Source organism: Fringilla coelebs (genome assembly GCF_963513975.1).
Source record: "Fringilla coelebs genome assembly, chromosome: 22".
Classification (NCBI taxonomy): domain Eukaryota; kingdom Metazoa; phylum Chordata; class Aves; order Passeriformes; family Fringillidae; genus Fringilla; species Fringilla coelebs.
In genome coordinates, this window is record NC_140048.1 from 9754239 (window position 1) to 9771801 (window position 17563).

Here is a 17563-nt window from a genome sequence, read left to right on the forward strand (position 1 = left end):
TGCAGGAAAGGAGCTCTCCAGTGAGGACTCATCCACCTTTTTTGGCCAAATGTTTGTCTTGAGCGACTCTTCCACGTCTTTCTTGTCCAGTTCAGCAAGGACCAAACCAAATGGTCTTTTAGGTGATTGCTTGTGACAATCTTGTATCATTTTAACAGAGTCAAGGTGTCACTTCTTGTTATTAATGGATTGCTCACTGAAAAGTCAGAGCCAAGTTGATTTTAATTTTCCTCCACATCTCCACTTTGCTGTTACTTGGCACGGTGGGCCTGGATGAGATTATATTGAAAAGTAATCTTCTGAAATTTACTTTATGTGACTTCTTCAGATTCAGACTTTTTTTCAGGCAATGACTGAAGGTAAAAAAATACTTAACGGAAGTTTAATTGCAGGGCTCTTACAGATAAGGTTGTCTTCTTTTATCAAACCATTATTAAATGTAACACTAACGGGTTGCAGCTTAAAAAGAGGAGATACACAATTGATCATTTGTATATTTTAGTTTCAAGAAGATATTTTCCCGTCCTGTTAACAGTGTTTCTCACTGACATTTTCTCAGTGTTCACTTTGTTAATGCACTAAAAGTAGTAATTCAATACAGACCATAGTAAAATTTTTAGAAAGGGGGGGAAGAAATTTCCTTCTTAGTATGTGTTTTAGCACAGTAGATAGCACAAAATGAGAACAGGGACTTCACAAAAAAAAGCAGAATCCAGCTAAATGTGGCATAAAGTGGGAAAGAATGATGTGAGTTTGTCATCTTCCAACACGTACGTGATTTTTGAGTAGCGTTTTCTGAGAACATGACCACCATGACCAGAAAAATGAAGCATTTCTTAGCATTTCTTAAACCAGTTTAACATGCTCTAATGAATTAAAAAAAAAAAAAAAAAAAAAAAAAGCTATCAATTCAAATTACCCTTTATTGTACAGATTTGGAACTCTTCTACATTATGGTTGCATAGGAAATTTCTTTACAGTCTAACTAAGCAGTTGCCACTCTAGCAGATACTGATACATATTTTTTTTTAACTGGGAATGTGTGGGCCTGAAGGACTAGTCTTCCTGGCTGTATCTTTATTACCTGGTGCCAAATTAAATTACCAGTCAATCATCTTCAGCAGGGTGCTCTTTTTACATTTTTTGTTGTGGTGCATGCAGCTAACAGCTTTTAAGAAGTCCATTTAGATCAAAAATGTATTTCTGAAAACTGCTATTTATAGATGTAGTCCAAATGTGTCCAGCAAAAACTGTACTATACTGTACTAGTTAAAAAGCAATGTGCTTTTCCCATTCAACCAATTAGTTTTTTTTTAATTCGGCTTTTAGACTGTGTGTTTTAAACTGTGTTTTTTTTTAATTAGGCTTTTAAACTGTGTATTTTAAACTGGAGCTGTGCTCTGCCGGAAAGATGGTCTGTGGAGCAACAAATGCCCATGTAATAGTTCGGGCAGAAAACCTTGTCACTATTAGGTAACATAATGACACATAACAGCTTTGTCATGTGTCACTGGCTCAGATCTGAAATCAAGGGTTGGGGATTATTCAAACGCCCTAAACTTCCCAAAAACATAATTTGAGACCCCCAGCTTTGTTCTGCTGGGTGGTAATTTGGGGAGTCATTCAGTCGGAAATGGGAACAGGTTATTGGAGGGAACTCCCACGCTTCTGAAGAGGGATCTGTGTGCAGGTTGGGGTCTCAGTTGTCCCTTGTGTTGTGCAAACAAACTGTGTCTTCTGAGTCCCCAGCTGTGCCCATCCTCCCTCCTCTCCCTGCTGTTCAGCCTGAAGATACAGGGAATTAACTGGATAGAATGTGTCCACCATTTTTATGCCATCTTTTCAAACTTGGCCTGTACTTGGCCTTTTTAGCATAGTATTTCTCCTTTTTTGTCTCTTACTTGAAAGTTCCTAGTCTTCAGATCAAATTCAGATTCCTGTAATAATTTTATATGAAACTGGAGGAATATGACAGCTTGAGGTGTTCAAGAGCCAGATCTGATCCTTCAACATGTGCTCCATGTACCCTCAGTTTTGAAAGCTGTAGCTGTCAGTGGTAAAAATACTCACAGTTTGTTTATATTTTAACATTACTTTGTTCAGCAGTAAGGAAGGTGATTGTAATTTGCCCATCATCCTTAAATGGGCAGGAAAAAATATTGTATTAGTTTTTATTGCAATCTCTTTAACTCAAAGCAGCCCAGTGTATGAGCAGATTTCTTATTCTAGGCCCTCTTCAGACTATTTTGCAGGGCAGGTTACAGTCTGGGGGACTGGTCCCTAAGCAAGGCAGGTGCTTGATGGACTGAGAGTGACAAATACAAGGTAGAAGATTTGTCTGGGTGTCCTCCTGTTTCAGCAGTGCTGACTGCAGGAGGATTTGCTGTAACTTGGGCTTGGATCTTGCCTAGCGAGGGAAGGGAAGGAATGCCAAATGCCACTAGTGTCCTCAATTATCTGCCTGACACTGGGAGAGGATGAAGAGGGGACCTTGTTTGAGTAATCAATTGGACTATACTTGTGAATTAATTAATAAATGTATTGGTTATCATCTCTGCCTTTTTCTCCTCACGTATCTCCTACCTTACATCTGATTTCAAACTACCTAGCAAGCATTAATATGAACAGTTATGGAAGAATTCCATATCACATTAATTATATAAAAAGCAAGAAAAAGCATCTTTCTCCTTCAGACACTGGTGCATATATAGAGTGCTTGTGCGTGTATTTGTTGTATTTGTGAGCTGTGAACACTTAATTTGGATTCAGATATGGGGACATGTAGCTGACATTTTCTCAGTTATACCTTTGAGGGCTGAGGTAGTTCTGGAGTTTTTTCAGATAAGCACTTGGATGAAAAACTGAAAATATTGAAATATGAGGTACAAATGAAGAAGGGGGAGACCCTAATATGTATTACTTCTAGTTAAAGGCAAAGCTGAGCATTTTATTTCTGCATTAAGTTCCCCTATTTTGCTTGATGAGGAGAAAGGATTAAAGATTCTATTCATAGCTGGTTTTTTGAGTCTTAAAAAAAATTTAGCTGCCTTCCATGTTCACGTGGTGACACCTGTCATGGAGGGAGATGTAGTTCCAGACACTGTTTTCCCACAGTTTTTGAAGTCTGATTTAATTTGATCTGTTCTTCTTCCTGTTGGAGCAGGTTTCACAGGCCATTAAATGATACAGCAGTGTAGTGTAGACATTGACTTGACACAAATCTTTTGTTCACTCTTTCAGTTGCCTGGCAGTTCTTTAGGACTATGAGCAGAAATGAAAACTTTTAAGTTGCATGCAATGCTTGAGTGTCATAATACAAAGAGAATAACAGGAGTTGCTGATTTTTGCAGGGAGCTGACATCCTCAAACATACTTTTATTTTGGGCCTATTTCAAGCCAAAGATGTAAGCTTTGGGCACAGATCCTGTAAGGCAGCCTGTGATAATAAATAATTTATTTTCTGATTTTTGTTTGTGTGAAGCTTAAAGCATTATAAATCTAGTTTCATAAGTTCTATTTTGTCTATTTCTCATGTATAATATTAGTGCTATGTGATCACATACCGGTTTTAATAAGCAGATTAGTAAGAGTTTTCTGTGGTTGGATTTTGAAGGCAGATGCTTCTCTGTCTTAAAAGGAACATGCAAAAACTGTTTTTAAAATTCTTTGTGATGGAATGCCTCTAGGTGATAAGAGGATGTTTTTTACTCTGTCTTTACTTGTCAAGGTGCTTCTGTCCAGCACACAGGATGCATATTTTTGGTGTTGCAGTTCTGTTTTGGATTAATTTGGGCAGTGGTGGTCTTGGACAACTTTCAACTGGACCTTCTTTAGCGAGGGTGTGTTGGTATCATGTGGTGTGAAGTTAAAGCAAAGGTCACATTCATGTTGTCCCTTTTATCACATCAACGTGGTTTGTCAGAGCCAAAGTAAATGGGGAGGAGTATTGCAGGTTTTGAAACTGCTGAGCAGTAAACGTTAAACTGGTCTTGCACAACCCCTCGAGGGACAAACACAGCATTCCCCAGTGCAAATGGTTTTCCAAGGCAGCAAACACATACTTAAAATTTGAACACAGAGGGTAGTGTGTGCTGTGATATAGAACAGTGGAAGGGCAGCCGGCCCAGCTCCACTGAGCAGGCTTCAGGTAAGGCTTCAGTGTTTGCAGGAGACGGGGGGGTTCGTTGGGCTCCCCTCCCTGGCAGGGGGGTGCACTGGGCTCCCCTCCCTGGCAGGGGGGTTCGCTGGGCTCCTCTCCCTGGCAGGGGGGTGCACTGGGCTCCTCTCCCTGGCAGGGGGGTGCACTGGGCTCCTCTCTCTGGCAGGGGGGTGCACTGGGCTCCTCTCCCTGGCAGGGGTTCACTGGGCTCCTCTCTCTCCCTGGCAGGGGGGCTCTGGGCTCCTCTCTCTCCCTGGCAGGGGGGCTCTGGGCTCCCCTCTCTCCCTGGCAGGGGGGCTCTGGGCTCCTCTCTCTCCCTGGCAGGGGGGTGCACTGGGCTCCCCTCCCTGGCAGGGGGGTGCACTGGGCTCCCCTCCCTGGCAGGGGGGGCTCTGGGCTCCTCTCTCTCCCTGGCAGGGGGGGCTCTGGGCTCCTCTCTCTCCCTGGCAGGGGGAGCTCTGGGCTCCCCTCCCTGGCAGGGGTTCACTCGCTCCTCTCCCTGCAGATCCGGCGGAGGCGCCTGGCGCGGCTGGCGGGAGGCTCCTCGTCCCAGCCCACCACCCCACTGACGTCCCCGCAGAGAGAGACCCCGCCGGGGCCGCCGGGCGCAGCCCCAGCGCCGGGGCCCTCGCACAGCCTGGGCCTCAATGTGCACAGCATGACCCCAGCTACCTCTCCCATCGGGGCATCAGGTAGGCTGGCAGCTCCTGGGTGCTCATCGTGTGTCTGTGCACACCTTACTCAGCTCCTCACTGTGCAACCTGCACTGCTGCTGCTCCTGCTCTTACTGAAAGTCATTTTCCTTTGCAAAATAGTGAAGGAAGGTACTTTTTGTTTTAATTTTCCAAGTAATAAATGGCTTTCCATTTATTCTATTTGCAGTTGTTTTCCAGGTGTGTGTAAACTCATGACATTTACAATATGGGTTACCAAAGCTTAAAAAAGTTCGTAATAAAGTTTATTATTACACAATATTATGGAAAAGATGTGTCAAGGAGACAGGAAAATCCCTTTCAGGTCTTGCAACACGGTCTCAATTGATTGGTTTCCAGGTACATTCTAGCAATCAGTCTCAAGTTAATTTTTGATCTTTAGTTGCAAGCAATCAGCAGAATTAAAAACAGCAAGCTGTGACTGGATATTGTCAGTGTAAGAATAAGGTATTTGCTTTCTGCTTTGCATTACTTTGCCAATTTCACTATTTACTGGAGGGAATACAAGCAGGATATTTACAAAACTGCAACAAATAACTGATCTGTTAAAATCATATGAATGCAGCAAGCAGGGGAAGTTGGGAGCTTTGCTCTATAGAAAGACAAAATTCATGTATTTAACCTGACAGAAATTAATTTTGATTTCAAATTATCTGACTTAGAAATCAGGACAAATTGACATGTTTTCCAGTATTGTGATCTTTATCTGAAAACTGAAATTGTTTTGCGTGTTGTGTTACTAAGCTTAGAGGTTCTCAAAACCATCCCAAAACAAATGTCAAGATGGTTCTAACCAGGTTTCCAATATGATTTCTAACAGTTTAATAGAAATAACATTTTTCCAATGGTCTTTGATGAGCTTGCAGAATTCGTTAACATATACCTATTTGCTTCTTGAATTTTCTGATTTTCCCTTTGGCAATTAGAGTATTTTACAAGCTTCAGTCTTGTAGTTTAATTACAGTGCTGTTCAGAAATACCTAGAAGTGACTCCTTCCTGCTTGTTTTGTTTCCTTACATCCAAAGCAGGACAGAGAAAAGCTATCAAAAGCATTTCCTGAAATAAACTTGTTGCAGATGAAATTTAACAATCTGTATTGTCCTCATGATTAAAGGCAGCAACCCAGAGGTGGAGGTGACTTCTTTTTCCTAAGAACGGTGCAGAGTTCACTTACTGTGTTCCCTCAGCCTGTGGGTACATGACTGGTTTAATCCATCTGAGGTCTGACTCTTGCTGAAAGGAGCATTTGTTCCTCTGCTGTCTGTGGCAGCTGTGTGATGAGGGAGATCATGGCTTAATACAAGTGAAAGCTAACCCAGGAAAAGTAAATGTTTAATTTCCAAACAGAAGAGGTCCTGATCCATCCTAGGGCACAACTGGATAAACAATACTGGCAGCAGAGCAGGAGGTGTGGAAATGGGTATCTGGAGGTAGAAGTGCTCAGGTATTGGCACGTTTATTGAGGTTTATTGAGTTTGAAGTGCTCAGACAGTGAGGACTGTGGAGATTTCTGTTTTGAGAATTCCCCAGGACAGTGCCTGACTGTACTGACTGGATTGGCTGATAACCCAAAGCAGGAGTTTCTAGTGTTTGCTTCCTACAGTGCCATTTGTGCAGCTGTTTAATAATGTGTTACTTTTTTACATCAGGGTAAGAGCTTTGGTTAAATTGGGGAATGGATCAGGAAAAAAATATTCATTACACATAACAGTTTATCTTGTGTGTTTATGTAGCATAAATGAAGACTCAGCTAATGCTGTGTGGTTTGCAGCAGTTCCTTTCAGCAGCAGACTGAAGTGACTGCAGAGGATTTTAATTCATTTGGACACACAGAGAGCAGCTCCAGCAGAATAGTGTCCTTGTAAGCATCCATTGTTCTAAGGAGTTGCCTGTCATGGTGAGATCAGACGTAGGAATCAATTTCTTGGAAAATATAATTATTTTGTATGTATTTTGAAAAAACCTTGGAAAACCTAAAACCAGTGTTATCAGTCACAACTGGAACTTTAGGTGTTAGGTATTTTATTATGTACCCGATCTAGCAAAGTAGAGCTGCAAGTAAATTCTGGAAGATCTGTTTGAAGCGATGGCAGATTGAGGAGGGCTGTTAATGAGTGCTGCAGCATCACTGTTAAAGTACATTTTCCTGGCTATAAGAGTAAGACCCCAAGGGAATGCAGAACAATTTAGTCCTTTGCCCTGGTGGGCCCTGTTTGCTCTGGTCTCTTTTGTCCACTGACTTAGCTAGATTTTCTTTGGGAAGAGGGAGGAGGAGAGATGAAGAACTCAAGGAATATTTGTTGTTGCCCCTTTATAATTGATGATATAACTCCATTGTAATGGCTCAATGGAGCCATTTAAGTCCTGTTTTGATAGGACAGTCTTTAAAAGGGCTCTGACGATGCCTTAAGGTAGTAGACACAGCAACCTTGTAATAGATCAGTTTTTATAGGAGTGAATCTCTGAGCACTTCATGGATGCAAGTTTAATGCAGGTAAGCATTCCTATGTTGCTGCTTCAAGGGAAGGTAGAAAATGTGATTGTCTGTAGTCAAATGTGGCTATTAACTTTTATTTGGTAATGCAGTGCTAAGAATGGTTAAGAGCTGGGTTGAAAAACAGTATTTCCTCTCCTTTTCCGTCCAAATAATGCAGTGCCTTCTCACTGCTGTAGCAGTAATCTTGGTGGTGCCTTTTCTTTAGGAGTAGCCCACCGAAGCCAGAGCAGCGAAGGAGTGAGTTCCCTCAGCAGTTCTCCATCAAACAGCCTTGAAACCCAATCTCAGTCCCTCTCTCGGTCTCAGAGCATGGACATTGATAGTGTCTCCTGTGAGAAAAGGTAAAAAATGCAGCTTGTAGCAGCTGGCAAATATGGCACAATGCTGGTGTTCAAAGCTCTTACAGGACAAGGCTCTGCCCTCCCCCCCTCCCAGCTGTGTTAATGCAGTAGGGTTAATGCTTAAAAATCATACACTGTTTAGACCACTGTAATGCTTTTTCTAGCCTGGTTTTAATGGGAATTCCTGACCTAAAGTGGTAAAAGACAAAACATTATCTTAGACATTAACAGATAAGCATGTCTGGTGGGGATAATTCAGCTACTCTATTTAAAAGAAGAAGGTTGTGGGATGTGATAGCTGTGTAGTTTGTATTGCCTGCTGAAGAAATTTAGAACTCTAATGTAATTTGAGAAACATTTATCAACCAATGATTTTAATTGCTGCTTGTGCAGTGCTTTCTCTGCTGCATCTGCTTAAGGGGACACTCTTTCAGTCAGCATCTTACAGAGGTCTGTCTGGAACTTTCTACAAGTTAATGGGCTTTTTCTCTTATTTCCACTTGCAGTATGTCCCAGGTAGATGTGGATTCAGGAATTGAGAACATGGAGGTTGATGAGAATGATCGCAGAGAGAAGCGGAGTCTGACGGACAAGGTGAGCCTTGGCTTTTTCTGCCCTGTCAGTAACAAGGTCCGTTGGTAAAGCCTGGCCTGAAGCCACAGGAGCAGTGGTGCTGCAGGATCCTCAGCATCCCGAGCCTCCCTGGGCACTGCACAGCCTGCTTGGGGACACTCCTCCACTCAGGGCTGGGCACAGCAGGGAAAGGAGATCAAACCTTATGAGTTAAGCTGAAGCCTCTTAACTGAAGATCTGTACCTGATTCTACATTGACTAATACAGGTGCAAATCAGGTGTTGATTGTTTTGCTCCCCCCAGGAACCTCTGTTGGGGTCAGAAGTGTCAGAGGAACAAGCTCTACAGCTGGTCTGTAAGATCTTCCGGGTCTCTTGGAAGGACAGAGACAGAGACGTTATTTTCCTGAATTCACTCTCTGCCCAGTTCAAGCAGAACCCAAAGGAAGGTGGGTTCCTGAGCAGGAGGCACTGGCTGCTTCAGTTTATTTTTTCAGAAATGTTTTAGTGAATTAAAGGATTGTATTACATCATAGTAGACATCTGACAGTTAGTTTGATAAGCCAAAATTTCCTGATTATTTTATGTAATACACTATATATTCTATGTTAGCTGTCAGATACACCAAAACAATTGTTATTTTGTGTGTGTGGGGTATGTGCAACTTGCCCAGCTCAACAGCAGGGTGAGAAAATATGAGTGGAGTACACAAGACAAGTTTAATAAATGACTAGAGGAACATTAGGTCATCTATGATCTTCTGTGTTTTCCATAAAGGCTGTATTTTTTGTGTAGCTGTAATTCCAGAACTTAGGTTAATATAGACAGTGATAATTACAGATGTGTCGGTGCATTGTTTTTGCCAAAAGCAGTGCTCAATTCACAGAAGTCTGTTTCTATCCTTTTTTTCTTTGCTAATATTTACACCTGACTCCTGTGTAGATGAAGACTGAGGTGAGGATATTGATTCTTTTCTTCTTAACAGTGTTTTCAGATTTTAAGGACTTGATTGGGCAGATTTTGATGGAAGTGCTGATGATGTCCACCCAGGCAAGGGATGAGAACCCCTTTGCCAGCCTGACAGCCACCTCCCAGCCCATTGCTGCAGCTGCCCGCTCTCCTGACAGAAGCCTGATGTTAAATATGGGCTCCAACCCTGGAAGCAGCCCCATGTTCTGTAATGTGGGCTCCTTTGGTTCCAGCTCGTTGTCCAGGTGACTTCTGATTGTAACTGAATGCTGATTTCACTTGAATACTGATTGGTAGACTAGAAGAGAGAAAAGGGCATAGAAGTGTCCCAAGAACAATAAATAGAATGGATTTTTAAAGCTTTTCAGTCTTTTTCATGTGAGTGTCCCTCCATTTCACCCTTTTTAATTATACTGCCATGGCTAGGAATGTATTTGATAGATTCAAGCCATGTAACTGTTTTCTGCTGAGAAGTGTCCCTAACTTGCATCATGAAGGCCGTGATTTTTAAAAGTATATAGATTGTGACGTAGTTTTATTGAACAACAGTAGAAAAGAATAATGTGTGTGAGCTGCAAAAATATTGCTGAAGAGTCATCAGAAGGGCAAGAACTTCTCTTGCTCATTTTCTTTTTCACCCTTTTTCTGCATATCCTAAATTGTTGCTTTTTTTTTTCTTTTTCCCCCTGTAACTGGTTTAGTCTCTATGGGACTAGTCCAGCTCCTCCTACCAATTTCACAAGCTATGTACCAATGACTGGTTCATCTCTTACCCCACCAGCCAGTTCAGTTGCCACCCCAGCAGTGCCTCCCATTTCTGTCAGCTCTCAGCTGCCAGCAGCCAGCCCCTCGTGGACACAGCCTTGCTCTCCGCGGTACCGCCCCTACACCGTGGCCCATTCCGGAGGCTCTGCTGCTGCTGCCAGCCCGCGCTCCTTGAGCATTTCCATCCCATCTAGCTCTCCAAGCCCTCCAGCCATGGCTGCTGGCCCTCCAGCCATGCCAGTCATCACATCCAGACACAGGCCCACAGCCATGGGTCCACCTTTGTTTACTGCTTCACCCGGTGCCTTGCGCAGGCGTCCTTCCTTACAGAGCAGGATTCCTCCTAGGTATTGCACAAGAGCAGTGTGTTTGGTGTGTGCTCTGCAGGGTGTGGCGTCAGCCTGCAGTATGGAAGAACTTATGTTTGTGCTGAGCTCACCCTACTCACCTCGAGTTGATTTCTGCATTTGGGTTTGTGCTAATATCTTGACTTGCTAACCAGGTGTCTTTGACCTGCTTGTGTGCATTTGAGGTGTGATGTAATTACTTTAAAGGTAGCAGGATGGTTTTAATTTCTTCCTCTTGGTAGATCCGTTCCAGTTAAACTATAAGCTTTCTTATAGTTCAGTTGCTGCTGTTAGATGGTAGACCACATAAAACTCCTGCTCCAAAATCAGTTTTCTCAGTAGGGCCTTAGTTAATTTGTTGAATGCTGCTACTTGCTGGACTGGGTTGGATTTGATTCCCTGGTGCATAGATTTAAATTACAGATCAGCATGTGTCAGAATGCCAGGCAAAGTACCACTGCTTTTCCTCTCTTGGCTGTTCCTAGAATCCCTTGCTCCTGCAGGAGGGAGAAACAAAGACACATGGTTTTGAGACCACAGCTTTAAAGTCACTAGCTTAGAAATGTAATATTTATTATTCAGTCATGTCTAAACATTCCACTATAGATATAATTTTTATTTGGTCTCAAAAGTTCTTTTTCAGTTTTCAGGTTGTAAATGTGTAGCGTTTATGATACCAGAATAACCAGTAGTAGTGTAACAAAGCATGTTAGTATGGTCCTGGTTTTACTAACAGGGAGTTACCTGTTGTCTGCACGTTTAGAGAAGGTGATTTTTGACAGACCTAAAAAGAAAAGCTACCATTTACTTTTTCTTCTGGCTTAAAAAATCTGATGGCCTTTTCCATTTTTGTTGTGGTAGTTTATACGACAACCCTTTCTCCCTCCTCCTTCTTGCTGTTTCTGATGTGTCTGAGGACAGTAGTGATGAAGAAAATGAAGAGGATGATTTTTCTTGTGTCCAGTTTGGGTCCAGGTATTGAAGAAAGAGAATGTAACCTGCATGTTTGATTGTTTAGGAACTAACAGCCTGTGTAGTGTCAAGTGATCTTTAAAGTAATTTGGGGAATAACTGAAGCCAAGGATGTGACTTGGCTGGCTCGTTAAGTTGTTGTGTAAACATGTGTAATGAGTGCAGTTAGTCAGCTCTGCTTTGTAGACATGACTAAGGGAAATGCTCATCGTACAGTCTTCTAGGCCTAATGAACGTGGTTCTGAGGTGTTTGATGGAGCTTCTCTTGGGCTGTATGAGTAGAAGGAACAGTATTTGCCCATGGCTGTAATTTCAAATCCCTGGTACATCAAGTGCATGTTTTCCTATGAAAAACTGGAAAATGAGGGCAAGGGTTAACATGCACCTTCCAAGTACCATCCTGTCTTTTCTTCTTCAGTCTGATTTCAAGAGAATGAACTTGACAATACAGCTGTAGGAGGGCTTTGTGCATGTGGAATTTAGGATTATTTTCCCTACTGTTTTGTTTAGTTTTTATCCTGTTGGTGACTCAATCCAAATGTTGGATTGAGTTGCCAAGCTTTGGATGGGATTTCTGCTGTGCTTCTGACGTTTTAGTGTGTTTATTGTGTCCTGGCATTTTGCAGACAGCAGTAAGTTGTTAGAACATAAACACAGTGGCTGTACAACTATGCAACGACTGGCATGCTGAAAACACCAAGGCATTCAATGTGTGTGAAGGATGGATGAGCTTTGTGCTAGAATAGAGTTATTGCTGCAGCAAAATCTTTAGCAGAATGACGGTAGAACTAATAGGTTTTCATATAAATTTATGTTCTTAAAAGCATATTTTTTAAGCTGGATGTGAGAATTCAAGAGGCTTAAAAAAGAGACCATTAAAAAACCCCCATGTGCATGGTTTTGTGGTTACTGAGCGGTGTTTCAATAGAGCTGTGTTTTACATGGGTTAGTTTTAATTGAATAACTGAAAACATCTCTCTGCAAACAGAGATTGCTGCTATTAGAATGTTGTGTTTCTTAAGCATCTGGTAGCTCAGCATGTGAACAGCAATAGCCTTTTCTGGATTTATTGGTTGGACCGTAAAGTTTGCACAATAGATCTGTATGGCTCAATTACAGAAATGTAAATTATTTTACAGTTTAAAGGAAATTCCAGTTCTGACAGTTTGTAGTTTAAAAAATATTTTTTAAAAGCTGCATTTAAGGAAACCAGTCAACTTATTTTCCAGTTTAAGATCTGGGGCTTATAAATTGGTCTTCATTCAAATCTATCCTGACAGTACACAGACGTTTCTTTGAGAATTGCAGCAGACCATCCAAGTAATTGCTGGTTTTTGGATTTCATTTACATGAAGTGAATATATCATGTCTCTAGTCTCTTCTGTGAAATGAGGATGTTATTTTTAATTAGCTTTGTCAAGCTGTTATGTAGAGAAGAATTTTGTTGAGATAACAAGTCTGAGATTGAGAGTTGTGGGTCTGTTCTCACTTTTGTATTCAATTTCTCTCATCTCAAGGATGGTTTTGGTTTTGTGGGTTTAGATTTTGTGTTTACAATATCAGTGTTTTCCCCACTGAGGCTGTGCTACGTAATGAAATGATGTATTTTACTGAACTGCAATGAACTGAGTTGAAATTAAATGATCTTGAATGAGGGAGTGTCAAAGGCAGCAGCAGCTTGGCTGTATTGCCTCTGTTTTATTGATGCTTCTTCCTTTGGGCACTGGAAATGGTTGTGTGTAGCCCTGTCAGCCCAGGTCTCTTCAGCAGTGGGAGGCTCCTGCCTCCTGTGGTTTGGTGGTGTTAACAGGATTTTGACATTTCTGCCTTTCTGAGTGGTGGCATTGAAGGGCTGTGGTGTCCTGAGTGTCAGGTGCCACTCAAAGGCGGTTTGTCTTCTTTGCTGCATTGTGAGACCAGGATTTACTGATTCCTATCAGAGTTGTGCACTTGGTGGCTGTCTTTCAGGCACTTATTTAATAAGGCATTTACAGCTCTGAACTTCCAGGGCTAGAAAGCTGTGACGTGGAGAGCTCTCCACAGATCACAGGAATGACCTGAATTATCACAGAAATTACCCAAACCACCGAGCCATGTGTGCGATGGGATGGAGTGTTCAGAGCATTGGCAGAAGAGTGTTCATGAACTGTTTGACTGTGCACAAGTGAAGAACTCTACAAATGCTTTGTTTCTGCCTTTTGTGTGTTTTAAAGTGTGGGAGGCTCTGGCAGCTCGAGTGTTTCCGATTCCTGCAGTGACCACTTCACCATTGAAAATTGTAAGGAGACAGAGATGCTGAACTACCTCATTGAGTGTTTTGACAGGGTTGGAATAGAGGAGAGAAAAGCACCAAAGGTATGTTTCAGATGAGTGAGGTTGTGTCAGTGCTGTCACAAATACTCCTCTGATTCATTAGTGGAGAAGGTTGGTGGGAATAATATTCTTGATGGCTTTGTTGTAGAAACAGATTTATTGAATTTATTGGGGCTCTTCAACTCTTGTTAATTCATCAAATTTGATGCATATATTTTATGTCTCTTAAATAAGCACTCTTAGGAATCATCCTTCCCCTTTTGATCTACTACATTTTATCCACGTTTATTCCACATAAAATATTCTTGTGAGACCAACTCCCTGTCAGTGTTCTGTATTCTACTCCAAACTTTTGCTTCTGGGGAAAAAACAACCAACCAACACTATTTATATATAATCTGTAAGGTTTTAACTGGAGTAGTTTTAATCTTAGTGTGCATATTACATTTATACTGCACAAATAAATTTATGCTCTTTCCTCTGTGTTCTCTATTTAATTTCTGATTTGTATTAAAATAAAGTTTTTTTTATCAGATGTGTAGCCAGCCAACAGTTAGCCAGTTACTGAGCAACATCAGATCCCAGTGCATTTCACACGCTGCTTTGGTGCTACAAGGATCCTTAACACAACCAAGGTAAATCCAGCTCATGTTAATCATGAGAGTTACTGTCCCAGGGTCCTTTTCTCCTTCTGAGGATTAGATAAGAAAACTAAGATCAGTTGTTGGAGCAGGAGAATTATGTGCCAGAGGAATAGTTTGTTGCTTTACAAGTGATGAGTTGGTGGGGAACAGTTTGAGTGCTTTCTAACTGCATTTGGGTAAAATCAGCCAGGGTGACGTGAACAGTTTAAATGGAGGATCAGAAACTGAGAGGAAAAGAGACCCTTCTTTCAAAATGCTAGGAAGCAGTTAAAAGTGATGTTACAAGTAATGACTGCGTTAATTCAGAAAATACTGATGTTATGTTCTTTTTTAATCTGGAAAAACCCATGTTAAAAAAATGTTGTTCCTTCACCAATTGAGCTTAACAAAGGGTTTTTTTTGTTAGAGGGGGTAGAAGGAGCAACCAGTTACTACAGAGAAGCTGTTGTTTTCTTCCAGCCTTGTTAACCTAAGTGTGATGTTGGCAGCAGCATCTGTTAGAGAATAACCTTTCCCCAAGTAACTTGAGCAGACAAGATTAGTTACTTCTGAAAGGAATAGGTGTATCCAGACATTGCTAATGTGCTTGCAGACACATCCTTGCATGTGACTGCTCTGATGTTTTTGCAAATAATACTGCAGATAATCAGTAGATTTTTTTTTTTTTTTTTAAACACAAATTAAGATCATTGCAGCAGCAGTCTCTGCTGGTACCATATATGCTGTGTAGAAATCTCCCATTTGGCTTCATTCAAGAGTTGGTGAGAACAACTTACCAGGATGAAGAGGTGTTCAAACAGGTAAGGCAAAGGTCAAAAATAGCTGTAGCACATGGTTTTAAAATTTGCAGTATCCAAGAGAGTGGATTTCCAGACATTCAGTCAGTGTCTTGTAGTCCTCTACTCCTTACCTCTAGGACTAGCAGCCTGTTAAAGCAATTGGAGTTTGGTTTTGTTCTTTTTTAAACTCATTTAGCATTTTGTGAAAAGGGCTGACTTGCTGTATTTCCTGGTTCTAAGTATTAAAAGTGTATTTGCTAATAAGCAGCAGCACTAACGTAGGAGTGGACTACTTGGAATGTGCAGGCATATATTACAAGATTGATCTTGGCTTTCATTCTTTTGTATGAAATTCCTAGAAATGTACATATTAAGACAGCAATCTTCAGTAATCTTACTTAGATTTATAGTGTTTTCCATCTTGCAATCTTTACCCTTCTTTGCATCTTAAATATTTGATTGTAAGGTGCTAAGAGCACTTTACAAATCCTAGTCCAGTAATTCTTCATGTTTACAGAGGAAATGACTGAGAAACATGAGATGGTCTGTTCTGTGTGTCACAGTAGCTCACTGAGATGAAAAATAATTAAGATACAAAACTAGCAAACTTCTAGCCTGTATGGTGTAAAGCAGATCAGTAAGGTTGTAGTTGTCTCTAAATACCACTCCCATAGTATGGTGGGATTTGGCTCTAAAGGGGCCTTTGAAATGGCATTTGACCCTTCCAGTTTTGCAAAGAATGACTTTAGATAATTTTTACGTGTAGTGCAAGTAAGTGTTAATAATTTATGTTTCTGTCTGGACTCCTTTTATTGGAGGTTCATGCAGTTGAAAGTACATTTAAGACTGACAAAAAGCAGTTGTAAAAATGTTAGAGGCCCTGTCCTGGAGAAGGGAAGCATTCCTGGAGCTGAAGCACATGGCCATCTGTATAGTGCTTTCCTGGAATGTTTTAATAACATTGTTTTGTCTCTTCACAGGAGCAACACAATATGCTTTAAATTCAGTGGGACTCCTGTTGTTGTTGTTGCAAAATGACTGTGGGTTTATTTTGTGAGGGTGTAGTTGTCAGAACAGTGTCATTGGGACTTACTATATGGGTATAATTACTTCTGATTAATAAGTTCCTGTCAAGTCACTTCCTCTTTCCTAACAACCCTTGACTGCTGCTTATTATCTTTACCAACTTGCACATCATGCAAAATTAGAGCTGTATTATTGCCCCAAGTGTACAGACAAATAAATTATTCCCCATTTGGGCAGTAGGTTGTTGGACACCTGTACAGAACCCGTGCTCTCATTTGTGCCTACAACAGACAGAGAACTTGCTTGCAGAGAAGATGCAGAGAACTCAGTGGAGCAACACCCCATTGCTTAGACTACAGCAAACAAGTTGGGTTTTAGCTTTGAATACTCTCTAAAGCCTTCAGACTTAACTGATACAAATTTAAAAAAAAAACAAACTTAGGTTTTGTTTTGTGTAAGTTGCACTATTTGAAGAATAAACAGGCATTTCATGCTTTATGTGGCAATAGAGTAATTTGATTGCTTCCTGTTCTTCAGTAATTTATTTGTGTTTTTACAGATCTTTATTCCCATCTTACAAGGCCTGGCTGTGGCTTCCAAAGAGTGCTCCCTTGATAGTGACAATTTTAAATATCCCCTTATGGTAAGGACTGTCCATTTCTAGAAGCAGTTTCTTTATGTCCACTGATAGCATGCAGATTCTAAGCAAGATAACACTTCAACATTTTGGGGATTCTTTTTGGTTAGTGGATCGCTATTAAAAGTCTGTCAGAAGATTAATGGGGCATAAGATGTGTAAAGAACATTAAAAATTCAGTAGAGTGTGAGGCCAATAATGTACTAAGTTTAATGAAGACTGCTTGTAGAGTGGACTACTCAATTGTTTGTGTGTATTGCTTTGTATAAAATTATCAAACGTATGGATGTCATCATGCACAACCATAATACTGTGGAGGGTTATAAAATCCCAATAAATTTCTCTCAATTTAAGTCTGGGAAATAACACCCAATATCCATACCACTCTATGTTTAGACTCAACTTCTGTATGTGAGGAAATTCAAATAGGTTGCATTAAAGCCCAAATTATTTGAATTGGAGTTGATCTGCTGAGAAAAATATCTTAATATTCCCTGGCTGAAAAGCTGAGGGGGTTATTTTTAGTCTTTTTTAAATTCCTACTTTAGTCCTAGGTCTGCTTCCCTCCTACTGCTTTTATTGACAAAACAAACCAGTCTTTTGCAATGTGTGTTTGGCCACCAAGGAGCAAGTTGGATTCTTGGTAAATTGAGCATTGTCAACTTAACACCTTCAGATCCTTTTAGGATCTTCAGTGTTTGATGCCAAAAAATGCTGTTGCATCTCAGGTTTAATTTGTACTTATGGAACTCAGCTGGACTGGGGTGCTGCAAATCAAACTGATTGAGTAACTCTGGTACTTGGCCAAAAACATTAATTTTTCTGGTT

At 41.0% G+C, this 17563-nt stretch overlaps 1 protein-coding gene across 4 annotated transcripts in view; it reads left to right on the forward strand.

Moving 5' to 3' along the window:
- Nucleotides 1–17563, forward strand: part of UBE4B (ubiquitination factor E4B) — a 33398-nt gene that overhangs the window by 1553 nt on the left and 14282 nt on the right. The window contains exons 1-12 of one of the 4 annotated variants that reach the window (XM_084220338.1): nucleotides 4011–4147; nucleotides 4665–4851; nucleotides 7576–7711; nucleotides 8218–8305; nucleotides 8588–8732; nucleotides 9269–9497; nucleotides 9954–10364; nucleotides 11226–11339; nucleotides 13550–13691; nucleotides 14184–14284; nucleotides 14979–15093; nucleotides 16658–16741. In XM_084220338.1, coding sequence (XP_084076464.1) covers nucleotides 4818–4851; nucleotides 7576–7711; nucleotides 8218–8305; nucleotides 8588–8732; nucleotides 9269–9497; nucleotides 9954–10364; nucleotides 11226–11339; nucleotides 13550–13691; nucleotides 14184–14284; nucleotides 14979–15093; nucleotides 16658–16741 — 1599 coding nt within the window. In that variant the 5' untranslated portion in view covers nucleotides 4011–4147; nucleotides 4665–4817. Of the gene's footprint in view, nucleotides 1–4010; nucleotides 4148–4664; nucleotides 4852–7575; nucleotides 7712–8217; nucleotides 8306–8587; nucleotides 8733–9268; nucleotides 9498–9953; nucleotides 10365–11225; nucleotides 11340–13549; nucleotides 13692–14183; nucleotides 14285–14978; nucleotides 15094–16657; nucleotides 16742–17563 lie in introns of those variants that run through there. The other 3 variants (XM_084220336.1, XM_084220337.1, XM_084220339.1) reach the window with 3 other exon arrangements.